Source organism: Neolamprologus multifasciatus, chromosome 10 (assembly GCF_963576455.1).
Source record: "Neolamprologus multifasciatus chromosome 10, fNeoMul1.2, whole genome shotgun sequence".
In the NCBI taxonomy this organism is placed as follows: Eukaryota; Metazoa; Chordata; class Actinopteri; order Cichliformes; family Cichlidae; genus Neolamprologus; species Neolamprologus multifasciatus.
Window position 1 is genome coordinate 14,357,114 of NC_140448.1, and position 17,652 is coordinate 14,374,765.

Below are 17,652 nucleotides of genomic sequence, written 5' to 3' on the forward strand. Positions count from 1 at the left end.
AAAAGAACGTACGTACCTGGACCCGCCTACTATCCTCGGAAACGTAAAATGATTGGCTAGAATCTAAAGTGTATCACAGCTCAGGGAAAAAAAAGCACTGAAATAAAGCACCGAAATGTGCGCTGCTTTTCAGTCCCGTTACTACCTCTTATGTCAGAAGCGGTGCCATGATACCGGTAAAAACTCAAAACCTCTTTAATGTTAAACTCAAATATAACATAACTGGAAATATCAAAATAAACTTACACCGGAGGACTGAAAAAACACACAGCTATATAAACGGTAGATCGCGACAATGGCAAACTGAAACACAGGGCTTAAATACATAGAGGGAGCAATCAGGGAATGGACAACAGGAGGGAAACACAGCTGGGGCAAATCAGAACTGACGAGACAAGGAAGCGTAAAACTGAACACACTGAGATAAGACAGAGACCTTCAAAGTAAAACAGGAAACACATAACACAGACTGAACAAAAGACACGTGCTGTGTCCCATTTCAGGGTCTGCACGCTTGAAGTACGCATTTTAAGTGCGGTTACGTCACCGCCACGCGACGACGGCTGTCCCAATTCGAAGTGTACTTGAAATGCATACTCCAAATGCGCCGTCGATTTCCCCAAATATCAAGTGTGGTCCGGTGCACGCTTCGTGGTCCCATATATCCCACAATTCATAGCGCGGCGGTGGGTGTGGATAATTTTGCCGCAAAATACGGCAGAAGGGAGCGGCCGAAAAGTGAACTGTCAAAAGTAAGTACTGAATATGACGTCACTTATTCATGTGCGAATGTTTAATAATGAAGAACATTAAAACATTGCTGTTGGCCACATGTCGGCAAAGTTATGTGACACTAGTGATGTTTGTACTTTCAGCATTAACTTGGTTTTAAAGCCTCTACTTCTAAATATACATATAGTCGACCTTAATCTTACAGAGAATCTGATGATTTTATGGATAATTAAAGTCAGTCATATATCCACAAACACAACAAGCTGAAAGTCAGTGATATATATATATATATATATATATATATATATATATATATATATATATATATATATATATATATCATAATAATCTGACAATACTATAATATTGGCCATATTTACATTACCATAGTGAGATGACTTTATTCTCATGAACAACATTAACTGATTATTATTTACTAGCTAATCTTAAATGACTGTTCAGTACAGAAATGAAGCCCTTGAATCATGTTTTACAGTCCTGTGGTCTCAGCCTCAGATACTCAACTAATCAAAGTGATGTCATGACAAAAATGATTGACCAACAAAACAATTTTCTCCTTCATTTCTGTCAAACAAAGCTGTATGTAACGTGTCTCGCGGTTAGTATCATGGTTGCTAGGCAACCTGAACAGCGCGACGAAGCATATACCGTCCCATTTCACAAGCCTCTCACTTCCGCACTTCTCGTACTTATAGTACGCACCGTACGTAGTACGCGTAGTGCGCGTACTTCAAGCGTGCAGACCCTGAAATGGGACACAGCCACAGACTCACATGCAGGCACCACAGAGGCAACAGAGACGTGGGACCAGGGCAGACACAGACACTGACTGGACACGGGGATATAGCGGACAGGGGAGACAGCAACTAAGGATTACCCAGAGACAAACCATAAGACATGACTCTAACGAACCCCAAAGACTAGAAATTATAAATAATATAATAAACTCAAAACCCCTGGGTCAACGACCCAGGCACCCTAACACAAATGGCCTCGATCTTGGTTCCACTTGCCTCTTACCCGTGACTTCAGTGGAAATTTCAAATTCAGGATCTGACACAGACTGATTCATGTCCTACACAGTTCTTACAAGTTCATATAAATTTCTGTTCAATTAGAACCAAGTATTTGAGTTGATGATTGTAATTTTTATACAATGTTGTAATTTGTTTTTCAACAATTTTTTGATTAATGTTTTGTTTCCTTTACAATATTATACTTTAATGTATAATATTGTAAAGGAAACAAAACAGGAAACAAAACATCAATCAAAAAATTGCTTTCTTTTTTATTCGGGCTACTTACATTTATTTTGGGCTACCAAAAACTGAAGAGTCCCTGCCCGAAGGGCTACCAGGGATTTTGAAATTTTGCGAGCCCTGTACATCCAATGGATGCATGATCTGATTAGTTGACTAATTGCAAAAATAATCGGTGACTAGTCGACTATCAAAATAATCGTTTGTGGCAGCCCTAGTTGAAAACGTGTTTTCCGACGATGTTTGCTCTGTAGTAAAATTAGCGATATTTGACTGCCCTGTTGATCTCATTGAAATGTATACAGCCTATTTAAAATCTAAAACTTAACATTGTCCGTAGCCTGCTGTTGTTACCACTGTCCTGTTTGAAATGTAATGAGAGAAACTGGTTATTTTGCCATATGTGCATGTGCCGATATTGAACCCAAGGTACTAACTAGCTAACTGACTGGATGCCCATTAACCTTATAACTCCTGTTGTGTGTGTGTGTGTGTGTGTGTGTGTGTGTGTGTGTGTACAGATTGTCAGTCCAAAGAGGGAAAGAGGAAAGAGGGGAACATGAGGACAAAGTACGAGATCAGGAAGTACCAGGTAAGAAAACAGACAGGGAGTACTAACAGGCAAAACAGTAACTATTAAACTGGCAAAGAAAAAGAAAGACAAACAACTAATACAAACAACTCATACAATCTGGAAGTTGTGTTCTCCCTATATTAAAGCTGCTATACAGAATCTGCAAAACAAACTGGGTTGTCAGCCCTGGCACTGCATTGCCATATTGAGCTTCAGTCAGAGGAAGTCACGGTTGCCAAAGACTTTATAAAGCTCAAGAGTGAGGCTGGTGCCATTCCAGATATGTTAACATTGTACAATCTTCTGGATAATCAGATCTTCCCCAAACTGAAAACTGTTATTCAGGTTGCCCTAACAAACCCAGTTAGCAGCTGTAGCTGTGAAAGGTCTTTTAGTGTCTTAAGTCAGCTCCATACCTGGCTGAGAAGGACCATGGGTCAAAGCAGACTCCAGCACCTGGCTGTGATGTCAGTTGAGAAAGAGATGCGTGAGAGACTTGACCACCAAAATGTGATAGACAGATTTACCAACCTCAAGGTGAGGCGACATAGGTTAAAAGAAAAGAAAAAATCTGCAGAGCCATAGTAGTATCTGCAGTAAAGATCTTTTCATACATTGTATACATTGTACCGAAGGCCAAGTGTCTCCATTTTCTAATAATATTTTGTATATTTCAAGGACTCTTCTATTTTTGGAGTGTATTTTTTATGTATCTGTATTGTATTATACATACACTTTAGAAGTGAATCTCTGTCCAAAAAATGCACACAGTTTACTTTTTACTCACTATGAGCATCATTTATCATTTTTCCCCAGTAATTAAATGGTAAATGGCCTGTATTTATATAGCGCCTTACTAGTCCCTAAGGACCCCAAAGCGCTTTACATATCCAGTCATCCACCCATTCACACACTGGTGATGGCAAGCTACATTGTAGCCACAGCCACCCTGGGGCGCACTGACAGAGGCCAGGCTGCCGGACACTGGCGCCACCGGGCCCTCTGACCACCACCAGTAGGCAATGGGTGAAGTGTCTTGCCCAAGGACACAACGACCGAGACTGTCCAAGCCAGGGCTCGAACCGGCAACCTTCCGGTTACAAGGCGAACTCCCAACTCTTGAGCCACGATCGCCCTTAATTAAGGTTAGGATATGTATTTTTTTAAAATTCCAATCCATTCTTCTTTGGCAGCATTTTAATAACCTTGATCAGATTTGATGGTTTTGTTACAGACTTTTCAAAAAAGTGTTTTGCTATTCTTTCAAAAATGTGGGGATTAAATTGTGTTAAAATGTACAAAACAGTGATGTCATGTTTTGTGACGAGGACCCAGGCACAGAGAGACTTGATGAATTTAAGAAACTTATGATTTAATAAAGAAATTTGCAGACTTGCACAGAGAAGGTAAAATTATGATGACTGATAATGGAGATTAAGACAACAGACGATGAGGACAGGGAGGAACAGGGGTTTAAATGCACCAAGGAGGCAGTCAGAGAGAACTCGGGACAACTGGAGGCATTTAGGGATGCAGGGACTGACAGAGACGGGGAAGAAGTCTCATTGTGATGAGTAAAGTTTACCTTGCCTGGATGGGCAGCTCTCTGGGTGCTCAGCACCCCCAAAGCTCTGATCCTAGAATTGCCCCTGGTAACATCAAATGTGTGGGTCTACTGGTGTCTCAGGAGAGTGAGAGTAAAGAGTCTCGGAGGTTCAAAGAAAAGTGGTTCTTACAGTTAGTGCCAGACACACAACAATGCATTTGTTGCGTGAGAGCTAGAGCATTAGCGAACTATTTCAAAGAGGAAAGTACGAGCTGATCCTTAAATTGAAAACATACATGTTGATATGAGGATATAAGTATGAATCTATTTATTGTAAATCCTGGTTTGTTTGGGTTTTTTCTCTCCAGGCGGATCTTTTAAGGAACAAGAACCAAAGCATACTAGTATTGTGACGCTGCCTGTTTTGTTAATCATGGATGACTATATGGCCAAAATATCAACTGTTCTGATAAATGAGAGTAGCTACAATATGTGAAATCCAAGTCCAATATTTAAACACTGAAAGACAAAAGCCTCAATATGGTCAAGATTTCATTTTAGATTTAGTTTTCCACCTTTAGTTTTTTTCCTCACATGGATACCGTCAGGTGATGGAAAGTTCAGCTCCTGCATTGGCATATATGCACCACTAGATGGTGTCACAAGCAGCAAGATGCAGAAGTCTTCAAATCACAAGAGTTCACCCTATGTAGGCGTGAGTGGTGCTCCCGCAGCACTGTTTTCTCCTTTACCAGTAACATCCCCCCTCACATCCGTGTAACAGCAGTAACTGAGAGAAAAGCAGCAAATCCGCTGAACCAATTCAAGGAAAAGGACGAGACCAAGTAATGTTTTCATAATATTCACTCTTATCATTCTTTTCACTGACCACCATACGTTTAATAGCTACATTGATAACTACTGCATTACATTTTTGCTTGCGTGATGACACTTGTTTTCCGGGTGGTAACTGTGAGAACTCTAGAGAGCGGCGTTAAATCCAGAGCGTGCAGCGTACTGAGAACAAAAGTAGTTGGATAAATTAAATGGAATCTGAAATCATTTTTCAAAATCTGAGAAACTACAACATTTCTCAGAGGCTGTCTTATGGAAAACACAAACAAAATCCTCTGACCCATCCAAGCTACCTGCTTCAGCAACAAAACACTGATCTGCCCTTCAAACATTAACTAGAGTGTTCAATTTTTAAAGAGTGGGGGTTCATTTCACATAATTCATGGGAAATCTGCCTTGTGAACACAAGAGATTTACTCTTGTGTTCACAACAACAATGCTCGAGCAAAACTGTGTGTGTGTGTGTGTGGGGGGGGGGGGGCAGTGAAAAACAACGGCATGTCAGATTCCTGCTGTGAATCAATTTATTTAGTTTTTATACTTTGTGCCTTCTGTTGTGTGGCTCATCTGCTGCTTTTATTTAAATCCAAATCCTTGATTTCTCGTTCTGTCTCGTTTTAGTTAATTCAGCTCAAAATGACTCATGCCAGATGAAGTAGACTGAAAAGGGTTTTACTAGTATTTGTGTTCAAACGTCCATAAAAAAGACTTTGAGATTTAAAAAGGATTATTAGAAGTCTTGATTTAAAAGAAAAAAAGGCAATTGTTTTCCAATACGGGCTTGTGTATAGAACAATAAAGATACCAGTGGATGCCGTCTTTAACCTGTGAAAGGCTCAAATAAAGAAATCGCTCTACACATTCAAAATACAAATAAAAATTAATAATAATGACATGTACAAAGTAAGATTAAGATCCTGAAACCTACTGATTGTCAGATAAACAGGTCTGATTGTCCACAGCGTTCTTTTCATGGTGGCGTTCGCTTCGGATTTAACTCATTTGTTCACAAAACAAAAGAAAAAACATTCGTCCAGCAATCATAAGGTGAACCAAATTTGTGGAAATCAAATGAACAGAGAAGAGATAAAAGTAGCACTCACTCTACTTTCATTAACATGTGGAGTACAAAAACATCAGAAGTACAACACAAATGCCCTCAGGCAACAGGCTTTAGGAGGTTTGCCCCGGTGTCTTCCAAGATTATTGTTTCTTTTGGTGACATTTTGGAGCGTTTCCGAGATCCCCTGTGTGCAAAATAGAAAATGCAAATGTGGATATATTATTTTTTTCTCCCTTCTCTCCCTCTCTCTTTCTCTCTTCTAGCTTTTTTTGGCCTTGAGTAAACCATGATCATTTGCTATTTGCTGTATACGTTACCCTCGAGTCCTCCTGAGTTCTGTTTCTAAAATTAATGTTTTGATTCTGGGACATGCAGAGATAAAATAAAAGGAACACATGCTGTGTCCTGGAACTCAATCTTACCTCTCCTCCACATCTTGTGTTGTGTCGGGAAGGGGTTTGCCAAGCGTTTCTGGAAGAAACATAGTAGCAACCCCACTGAGGATTGGCGCCCCTCCATAGATTAAACCTGGTAGCCAAGGTATGTAGTCTCCTGTGAGGCGCACCATGGGGGCCACCATAGCTCCTACACGTGCCATACTGGACATCAATCCCATGCCATTCTGACTAAGAGAGAAGACGTAAAACCATAAAACAGCTGCAAACAGTCGTAACTACACACCAGTAAAGTCAGAGATTGTGTCAACAGAGGGTCAGTAAATATGTCAATTATTTTAGTGATAGTAAAGAAGTGCATGTGCAGTCTTAGACTATTAAAATGTCATGAAACCATATGTTAGAGCAGAGATGTCATTATGGGCCACATCCAGCCAACTTTGAACTTAAGTGGGCCAGACCAGTGAAACTCCTCAAACTCCTCTTTATATCAGTGTAAAGAAGTTTGTCTACACATTTAATACCTTAGATTTGTTAATATAAGAAAAATCAGCACAATTTCAAAGGTACAGTTCAGGTTTTCTACGTGACAAAGACATTATTTGGAACTCATTGCTTAGACCAGTGGTTCTCAAACTTTTTTTTGCTGGGCCCCCCTTTGTTTTACAAGAAAAATGTTCGCGTCCCCCCCCCCTCCCGCGCGCGCACACGCACACGCACAAACACATACACATCCTCCAACCACACACACCCTTATTTTGCTCCATTGCGGTTTATTTCACACCTCAAACATTTAGTAAACAATTAAGCAAATACAAGTAATCTGCAATAAATTACAGGTAGTAATAAAATAAACTACTAACTCTTTTATGCTACATCCACACCTACACGAGTATTTTTGAAATACTGTTTCGTAAACGGCGTTTCGAATCACCGAAAATGGAGATTTTTTAAACTCCTTTTTTGCGTTTACCTGTGGACGAGGAATACAGAGTTCGTCACACAGTGTCAAAGGTATATACCTTTTTACACGTCACGCTGTGCGCCACGTTATTGTTTACCGGAGATGAATTGCAGAATGGCAGATAGAGACAAAATACTGTTAATCTGACTATCTTCGGTTTTTACAAGCTTACATACACACACGCAGTTAATGTCCCTCCATTTAGAAAGACAGAGGCATCAAGGTGTGATTATTTTACGTGCAGTTGTTTTTTTTCCCCCCTGTGTAATAATATTCAACATTGCTATCAATTCATTTTCGAAAAATGCCTGTCTGTGCAAAATGGGTTGAAAAACATAAACAGCTGTGGGATACTGTTTGTCTGTGATTTAGACAGGGGGAATAAATCGTGGCAGGATCAGCCTGATTGTATCCCACTGTAACTTTACTGTATACAGAGCTAACATCTCCAAAATGTCAGGAGTAGTTATTTATTACAACAGGTGTTTGAACTAAAAATCAAGAATGTGGGATACTGTTTGTCTGTGATTTGAAGAGCCCAGCGAAAACCAATTCTGCAGGGGAGACATACCTTGGCACTTGTGCAGGTGAAGCCAAATTGAAGATATGCTTCACCATATTTTCTAGTCTTTGGCTTAGGAATGAAGTTGGTTTGGAAACATATTCAGCTATGCTTCATCTCCTGCTTTGCGTTTCTGTGGCCGCCCCGTGCTAGCAGTGTCCAAGCGTTTTGTCCCCCCCCCCCTTCATACTGCCCCCCCCCCCCCCCCCGCAATGGCTCTGCCCCCCTTACCCCCCCCCCCCCCCAACACACACACACACACACACACACACACACACTTTGGGAATGTCTGGCTTAGACCGTCCTTCAGTTATGAAACATAAAAAGTTTGGTAGCACTTTATAACATGCCCTGCAAATAATTTGCAGGCAAGTTAGGTTTTTGCAAAAACATTCAAACAAGTACACTGTTTGTACCCTGTACTCATAGCTGGACTGGCCATCGGGCATACCGGGCATTTGCCCCGTGGGCCGATGGTGATTTTTTTATTTTTATGGGCCGATGGGTTTTGGGATTTTTTGTTTTTTTCCCGTAACGGTATAAACACTGAAAGGTGGTGGATTGGCCAGATGCTGGGAGATGTGTAAAAGAACTCAGTTGTTGGGTGGTGGCTATTGCGGAGCTTCCACAGATTCAGTAACATTAGCAAGTGGTGGAGGCCAGCAGATGCAACACGCTGGCAGGTGGATGACGGAAAGGCAGGAGGAGCAGAGACCCGAGACGGTGAACTGAACTTCAGTTAAGAAGATATGACCTGCAGTCTGTCTGGGTCAGATATAAACCAAGTTTTGGTGGAGTTTATTTTTGTTATGCTGACTTTTTACAGTCAGTTACAATAACTCGTACTGCGTACTAGCTAGCATGACGGAGTTTATATAGTGCTGGGCGGGTGATATGATATTATTGATGTTGAACTTGTTTTATCTTATTTTATTTATAAGGTTAGTTATTAGAGTTTCCAACCATCCCGTAAAAAACGGAATTGTCTCGTATTCAGAGAAAATATTGCGAGTTCGGTATTGAGGTGAAAAGGTACACAGTTTGTCCCGGACTTCAGCTACAATGAAAAAGACACAAAGCTGGATTTATTCTGCATCTTTACCCTGCAGCTGCCTCTTCTTCTCTCATTCTCTCCCCCCCCCCCCTCTCCTGTTGCTACTTCAATCATGAACCTGATCAGTGATCAGCTGATCAGCTTTTCTCTCTTGTTTGTTTATCGCCCACTTTGCGCCAGAACGGGAAACCGGCGGATGTCGCGCTAAACAACAGCAGCACGTTTAAGCTTGATCAGCTGTTGTTAGAATTTATTTAATATTAATTTCTAGTATCAGCTGATGTTTGCTGGAGCCACAGCTGTAAAAGCTGCTGGTCATGATATCGGTTTGGATATGTGGTGAGAGGGAAACATGAAGATGAAACCAGGAGATGTCCTTACTGGATCATCAGAGCTGAACAGGTGATGGAGAAACAGGTTTACATTTTAGGTGACATAAATGAGTTGAAGGGAAGTTATGAACTGTTTCTGAGAAATAACACCAGGATCCTTTTCTAAGTAGCTGACAGCTGGTAACTGTGCAGGGGTGGATCTAGCAAAGTGTTGCCAGGCGCCCAGGTAGGGCATTAACAGGGAAAGGGGGGCACAAAGAAATACTTTCTTATTGTCATTTAAAATGTCTGGCTGTTATTAAATAACTATCTGAAGCTTACAACCAAAGTTTTCATCTGATGTAAAATGTATAGAAATCCACACAGCAAATTCAAAAGTGTTAAATGTTTTGGTGTTAGTAGTCTTAGAATTAATTTTACTCTAAGTAGAGTCACATTCTTTTAATGTAACTCTGAGGTGTAAAATGATAGTAGTTAAAATCGAGTGTTAAAAATGAGTGTTTCTATTTAAAATCTGGAGGTGTTACAATGGAAACATTAACTCTTGACCTCTTAACTCTGAACTCCTACAGGGGCTATGACACTAATAGAGTAAATTCACAGACTCCGCCCCCAGCACAGCTCCAATCGAAGCTGAAGTGAAGCCGTTTCAGAACATTTTGCTCTACATATTTGAGTTGTTTGCCATGCTTGGTAAGTCATTTTTTCAAAGATTGTTTCAATTATTATTATTAGCTTTTACTTCTGTGGCTCTTTGGAGTTGAGACAAAGCTGTGTGAAAGGCATTAGCCATGTTGCTCGCTGATAGCACCGCTCGCTGTTTTAGCTAGCTGAAAGGTATTGTTTGCGGGCAAATACCACAGCCTTGAAAAAAAGCTTGCATGTGAATTTTCAGTTAAATTTTTTGGTCAAATACACTTAAAACAATGTCTAGAATGTGAAATGTTGGTATAATGGTGCTACTTGAAGCCTGAAAACGATCTCCCATAAAAAACGAGCAAACAGCAGTAGCTGATGTCCCGAGTCCCGACTGAGTTCTACGTTAGCATTTAGATCCCTCCAGAGTTTTGTGCACACGGTTTAGGTAAAAATGAAAAAGGTTGAGGTTTTACATTTAGTTCAGTATTACCTGTTGCCTGTGTCCTTGTCTTTTGGGAAAATACTTTACACAAGTAATGGCTCAAAAATTATTCCTTTTTTTTTTTTACTGTGCTGCAATTGATTTGTGCCATTAATTAGTGTCAACTAATTTTTATTCAATCTCCACATAGGATATGCTTGTGAAGATGGAATATGGGGGAGAGCAGAAGTGCGTTGAAGTTCCACAAAGTGATGACTGAAGGACATTATTGTATTTTGTATTTATTGAAATAAGTGATGAGAATGCTGTTATTTGCATTTACCAGCTCACCTATGTCAGACCTTTTGATAAACAAAATTCTAATGAAAGTGAGAACATGTACACTGTTACATCTTTAGAAAATGTTTTGAAATTGTGGTGCACAGTTCAGAATAAATGTTTTTCAAAAACCATTGCATCTTTTTAGTAAATGTTTATTTCCAAGAGAAATTTCTAGAAGTTCAGAACAGTAAAATTCCCGCTATTTAGAATTAATTAGAAGATAACTCTTACGTAGTTAAACTAAAATACTCTTTGAGAGTTAATATATAAACTCTTAACACCAAGTGTTAAATTATCAACTCCAGACAGATTTGGTGTTTAACACTAAATCAGAGTTAACGTACCAACTCTCCAAAAAGAGTTAAATTAACACTCTCTGGTGTGGACCCATATAGACACTTTAAAAGTGTTGAAATCAAATCTGACAGTGTTAATTTGGACATGCTGAATTTGCTGTGCATTATTGTAAAAAATTTTTTTTTTTTTAGGGTCCCATCATAATTTCTTCAGAAGTAGCTAAGTACTGTATATGATGCCAGTATTTTCCCACATTTTCTAGATACTGTACCAGTACTGTGTGTAAAATGCCATCAAAACGTCAATTAAGTTTTATTCTTTCTCACCTGTCTTTCTATCTCCTTTCACTTTTTAAAGGTTTCCATGTTAGAAAAAATATTTTGCCCTGCCATGCTGTTTATTGATGTGACAAATGAATGGTTTATGAAAATATATCTAAATCTGTCATCAGTAATCAGTAATGATCATGTCTCACCTCTGGTCTTCTCTGTCTTAATTTCAGGTTTTCACCATGTGTTGTAGATAGTTTAGGAGGTTAACTCGACCAAGCAGTCTACTTTCGGGTACTTTTTAAAATACCAGAATAGGCAGGACGGTGTAGGTTTAAGTTTATTAGACTGATACATATATACCAACAAGACAGTGTACATCACTGTGACAACAGCATTTTGTTTTCATTCAAAAGGATTTATGGTTTTTCCTATAATCCCTGGTGGGCCGGTCTCTAGTCAGAATGCCCGGGCCGATTTTTTATACCAGTCCAGCCCTGCCTGTACTTGTTTCACTTGTTTGCAAAAACCTGACATGTTGCCCACAAAATGCATGTAAGTACAGGGTATTTGCGCATTGTTGCCCACAAATTACATGCAAGTGCAGGGTACTTGCGCATTGTTGCCCGCAAATTGCATGCAAGTGCAGGGTACTTGCGCATTGTTGCCCGCAAATTGCATGCAATTGCAGGGTACTTGCGCATTGTTGCCCGCCAATTGCATGCAAGAGCAGGGTACTTGCGCATTGTTGCCCGCAAATTGCATGCAAGTACAGGGTACTTACAGTGTACTTGTTCATTATTTTTTGCAAAAACCTGACTTGTTGCCCTCAAAATGCACGTAAGTACAGGGTACTTGCCTGCAATTTGCAGTTCATATTATAAAGTGTTACCAATAGATTTTCCAGTTCACAGAATTTGTAAATCTACTACTGTATAAAAAACAAAAAAGCAGCCACCCCTGGATTAGCGATTATCCTTAGTTGTTGCTCTTCAGCGAAACCTAGATTTCATTGTTAAACCAAAGTCATCTAGATTCCTTACTGATAGTTTTATGGTTTTGCCAGATGAGACTTACCGAATAATGGTTGGGTACAGTTCTCCAGTGTAAAGGTAACAGCAGTTGAAAGATGCAGCAAGACAACCTTTACCCACAACTGCCAGAGAGGTCCGCAGAGTTTGTTGATCTGCAAAAAAGTGGAACATCCATCAGGTCACTCACTTGTTTCTCCTCAGCCTTATCTTGTGCACATGTCTGTGTTCTGACATACCATACGGTACCAGCAGGTTGATCAAGATGGTGACCCCAGCGAAGATGAGAGCACCAGACTGCGATGGCCGGCGCCCTATATAACTCATAGTCACAGTGATGATGATTTTAGCTGGTATGTCAACAGCTCCAAAGATCACTTGTATCAGGTAAATATCCACTCCAAACTTTTGCAGATCCATGGAAAGGCCGTAGTAGGCAAAGCTGGTTGATAACCTAAATATAAAAATACACTGGGTGTCATTGCAGTTTCACAGAAGGTGCTGTAAATCTGTCACTGAGTGTTTCTACAAGAGCAGCACACACACACCAGGCAGCTGCCAGACAGACTGTGCTAATCCTCATGTAGGGTGTGCGGAACAGATCCAAGGCAGTGTAGGAGCCCTTTGACATGGACAGCTCATTCTTCATGGACTCCTGGAGCATCTGTGCACAAAGAGAAAACATTGTTAATATACAGTCTGTTTATGTGAAACACAGATTTATGTCCCACAGTTTAAATATTCCCTTACCTTAATGTCAATTTTTTCTCCCTCATCACACCGTCCGTTAAACTTAGCCACACTTTTAAGTCCCTTGATCGCCTGATCAGGCTTATTCTTTAAGGCCAACCATCTTGCGGATTCATGAAACCACCTATAAGGAATATTGGTTAGGTTTGCTACATTTTTTAACCTCTTAAGCCCCAAGCCTAACTGATCTCCTGCCTTTTGCCCCCGTATCAGGGGCCGTTGGGGCTTAAGAGGTTAAAAATGTTTTAGCTTCAACATTGGTGACTATAGTTGAAGCTCTTCAGTTCAATGATTGCCATCTCACCATGCGTAGAGGAAGAACACATAGAAAGGCAAAGACACAGCCAGGGTTAACCACCTCCAGTCCCGGATGTAGTAGGCCATCAATGCCAGGATCAGCTGGCCCAGTGTGTAACAGTAGCCAGCTATCGTGCCCACCACAGTTCTCACACGAGTGGGGATCCACTCAATAACTTGAAACGGATGAAACACATTTTCATAAGATTGGGAGACCATGTCATCAACATCCCTTTAGTCAAGTAAAATAAAGGAACTAAAAATCATACTGAGGGACAAGCTGTTGAGTCCTATGCCAGATAGAGCCATGCCACAACCAAACCGGAAAAAGCAGAACAGAGGGAAGGAAGGAGAAAATGCAGCACATGTTCCAGAGACCGCCATCAGAAGGTAAGACATTAGCAGGAGGATACGTCGACCATATCTAGAAGACATGAGGGCCATCGGTGAAACATTATTTGACTTGCTGAACTGTTTATTACTCATGCCACTGGGCAATTAAGATTTTTCTTTTCAAAGACGAGTCAAAATATTACACATTCAGCTTATTGCATATTATTGGTGTTACTTGTCTCCAAGGGTTCCGAAGAGAAACGCTCCCACAAGCACGCCTCCCATGTAGATGGTTTGTCCCATTTGCTTCAAAGAGTGCAGGTCACACACTAAATGCCACTAGCAAAAAATGCACATTACAACATATGAACATCTGCACTGCGATGACAAGTTGACTGAAACAGTGTGATAAAAATGCAGTTTTACATCAGATATGATTGTGGAGCTTCTGTCAACCATGTTGTACGTCCAGCCATCTATGCATCCTTGCAGGTCAGCATCCAGATCATCCACACTGTTTCCCTCATTTCTCAAATTGGAGGTCCCATTTTTATCCAGGAGGTGCCACTGTGGAACAACGTAACGCTGGCACCTGAGCAATTTTCCTCTGTGGTCTTGTGGTACTGTGATCCGCAAAGCTTCCTCTGGGCTCAGCTGGGACTGTGAGAGATTTGAGTGAGCGCTACAGTAGTGAGGAGGCACCACAGCCACAAAGTTTTGCAGCAGGTTGTGGCTGGCCATCATCAGGACGGGTGTGCAAAGGAGGGTTACGTGCAGGATTTGGAAGCGGCCTGTGCTGCCCACCTGCTCAAGGAGGTCGCCGAACCCCATGCTTTTGTACAACTAGAACACTAGAAGGTGACTTTAATGTTAATGGCACTAGATTATGCTGTTGTTTCCCAAAGAACTTGGTTCCGGCACCTGTGACAACATTGAAAAAAACACTGGTTGTGAAAAACAACCACTGAATGTTGTAATAGTGTTAAATATTAGAGAGTTAAACAGACTTACCTGCCGAGTTAGTCTTCTCTAATTAGATAAACTGGAAAAAAAAATGCACAGTGACTATGTTGGTTACTGTAGCATCGCCATTAAAACAATTAATGCAGATCAAATGAATGCTGGCAAAGTGGTCCACGAAGTCCTTAAAAAACAAAGCTATAAATGCTAAATAAAGTCAAAGTCGTCTTGTTGCTGCACCATGGAAAAGTGAGAAATCGGCTCACAAATTCCAAAAGCTTTCCTGAAGTTTGGATTACTCGAAGTACACTGTAAATTCTTGAGGTATTACCAGCTTGTTCTGCGAAAGCTCAGGTAGAGTACTCTTTGTTGTATAGTGGCAGCGTCAAGTCCTTCACTGCAAGTGAGCTTCAGCATCAAGAGTGAGGACATAACTATGCTCAGCTCGCTGCTCTGAGATGCACTCCCTGCCCTTTAATGACTACATAACACGAAGGGCAGTGTGTGTATGTGTGTGTGTGTAGGTGTGTGTGTGTGTGTGTGTTCATACATGTCAGGCCGGCTGAATTTGATTTTCCATGTCATTTTCTTTCTTTCTTTCGTTTTTTGATATATTCTTTTCTTTCTTCTTGAATTGTTCGCAAATCAAGCAACGGCCAGTTTGCTGGTAATATATGTACAAAAAAGATATACAACCCCTTTAAACAACTGAAAAACGTACGTGTTTGACTTGTTGCATCATGCTGATAAATATTCACAGCAGCTGAAAATGAAAATGAGAAAAAGATTCAACAGACGTCTTGAACACTCTCTGCATGACCTGTGAAATTTCAAGAACATGAAGTGCTGTTTTACATCCAGTCTTAATGTTTTACAAAAACAGGGTGTTCTGCCAGTCTGGATTTAAATTAACAATCAACAAAAACACAGACAGAAAGCTGCTCTGGACAGGTGGACGGACAACAGAGTAACCAGAAAGTAACCAAACTGAGGGAAACACTCAGAATATCAATGAAGGTCTAGGGAGACGGCTTAGGTATCACATGCTTTTACTTAAGTTTATGGCTCACTAAACAGCCAGTCATGGACAAAACAAAGGCAGCGGGAACATTTCAGAAGAAGAAGAAGAAGAATTCCTATCATATGCTTAGATTTTATTAATTTGTTCCAAGTTCCAAAAAAGGCTGAGACACTACATAAAATCTAAATAAAAATGAAACATAGTGATGTGCAAACCTCAAAGGCTCCTATTTTATTTACAATAACACAGAAAAAAGAAAAAAACATCAAATAGTTAAAAAGAAGAGATACAGCTGCTGAACAGTCCTGGGCGTTGATGTTTTCAGTTGGTGAAATGTCTGGACTCCAGGCAGGCCAGTTCGGTACCAGGACACTTCTGCTATGAAGCCATGCTGTTATAATAGCATATAGTGCCGATTTTGAAAAGGCCTCCCTGAAAAGGATGGAAGCATATCATCCATATCAAATCCTTTACATACCTTTCACCATTAATGTGCATGATCCCAATTCCAACAGAGACCAATACACCCCTGGACCAAGACACAGGCTTTTGAACCGAGCACTGATAACAAACCAGATGCTGCCTATCTGTTTCAAACTTGTATTACTTTGACCTCCAAAGAGGTTTTCAGTTTTCCTTAGTTCATTTTAATTGAGCTTTAGTGCAGAAAGTTTCTGGCTCACGTTCACACATGGGTTCTTTTTTGTTTGAAATCCTGCATTTGTGGAAGCTGGGGTGAATTGTGTGATTTCTGGAGGTGTTGCTGAGCCTGTGACAGACAGATTCCATGACAGAATCCTTCCTGCTTTTAGTGCAGTGCCGCCTGATCACAAGGATCCAGTACTGATTTTCAGCCTTCTCCACTGCGCACAGATTTCAAGATTTCTCCAAATTCCCTGACTTTTTTGATTATTTTATACACTGTAGATGCTTAGATATTTAAAGCATACATAATTATACACAGAGGAACATTATTTGGAACATGCTCCACAACTGTAGATGCAATTTTATGCAGATTGCAGAACATCTGCCCATCTTTGTTTCTCCAATAGTTGGTCTCTTTAAGATGCTATTTTATACCCAATAATGTAACTGATCTGTTATTTTTCCTCCAGCTGTTTTTTTAAATCACTTACCTATGCAGCCTTTTTTTGCTCGTGTTACAACTTTTCTAAGACATGTCACCGCCATCAAATTCAAAATGAGCTAATATTTCTTATGAAACAATAAAATGTGTACATTTAAATATTTTTATGTCCCTTTTTTCTATGCTCTCTGAATACAGTATAGATTTACGACATTTGCAAATCCCTGCATCCTTGTTTTTGTTTTACATTTTACATAGAGTCCCAAATGTTTTGCAATTGGGGTTGCAAATACATATATGTATATGTATATGTATCCTTTGAAGCCACTTCTGCAAAGGATTCACTTCCAAACCCACAAGCTATATCAGTCTCATATACAGACTATGGCCCACACACAGATGTGGGGATCCATTAAAGCAGCATGGATGCATGTGTGCCAAATGTCAGCTAGATGTGACCCTAGAAAAACAAATGAAAATTAATATGGATAACAATATTAATATGCATTCATAGGGAAATGAACTAAATATCACTCTGAATGGCAAATTGTCAACTATGGCTCTGACCCGAAGATCACTGTGACATCAGTGTCACTTGCTGAGTTGGTTCTTTAATGCAGGGCTCAGTTTAATTAATTCACTTTCATCTTGGTTTCAGACCTACCAACTGGAAGGACACTTTGAAACAGAGGTCAGCGCAATAACATGTTGAGACTCGAGAGGTGTGCGTGTCAGCCTCAGAGCCTCTGCAGCATACAGTCACCCATATTTACCTTTCTCTGCTCAGGTTCACAAAGACATTAGGAATTTCAAATGCAGCTGGATTCCAGCTTAAAGAGGACCTATTA

At 40.3% G+C, this 17,652-nt stretch overlaps 1 protein-coding gene across 2 annotated transcripts; it reads right to left on the reverse strand.

The window, feature by feature from the left end:
* Window positions 1-2,037: 2,037 nt before the first annotated feature.
* LOC146509826 (solute carrier family 22 member 6-like) lies at window positions 2,038-15,214 on the reverse strand. 2 transcript variants are annotated; one of them, XM_085175300.1, is made up of 12 exons: window positions 15,028-15,214; window positions 14,748-14,778; window positions 14,163-14,657; window positions 13,972-14,075; window positions 13,673-13,827; window positions 13,411-13,579; window positions 13,107-13,230; window positions 12,905-13,020; window positions 12,596-12,810; window positions 12,403-12,511; window positions 6,473-6,676; window positions 2,038-6,234 (listed from the first exon to the last, which is right to left on the reverse strand). In XM_085175300.1, exons 3-12 carry the CDS (start codon window positions 14,565-14,567, stop codon window positions 6,147-6,149), a joined length of 1,689 nt encoding a protein of 562 aa, XP_085031426.1. In that variant the 5' UTR covers window positions 14,568-14,657; window positions 14,748-14,778; window positions 15,028-15,214; the 3' UTR covers window positions 2,038-6,146. The 2 variants fall into 2 exon arrangements, with proteins under 2 accessions (XP_085031426.1, XP_085031425.1); XM_085175299.1 differs by lacking the exons at window positions 2,038-6,234; window positions 14,748-14,778 and having other exon boundaries at window positions 6,469-6,676; window positions 15,028-15,212.
* Window positions 15,215-17,652: the final 2,438 nt, after the last annotated feature.

Excerpts from the sequence above, each read along its gene's own strand:
- LOC146509826 (XM_085175300.1), bottom strand. The coding sequence starts at position 14,567 with ATGGGGTTCGGCGACCTCCTTGAGCAGGTGGGCAGCACAGGCCGCTTC. Across the intron at positions 13,580-13,672 it reads ACTCAACAGCTTGTCCCTCA|TTATTGAGTGGATCCCCACT; the intron begins GTATGATTTTTA and ends ATCCGTTTCAAG. Across the intron at positions 12,512-12,595 it reads CAACCTGCTGGTACCGTATG|ATCAACAAACTCTGCGGACC; the intron begins GTATGTCAGAAC and ends ACTTTTTTGCAG.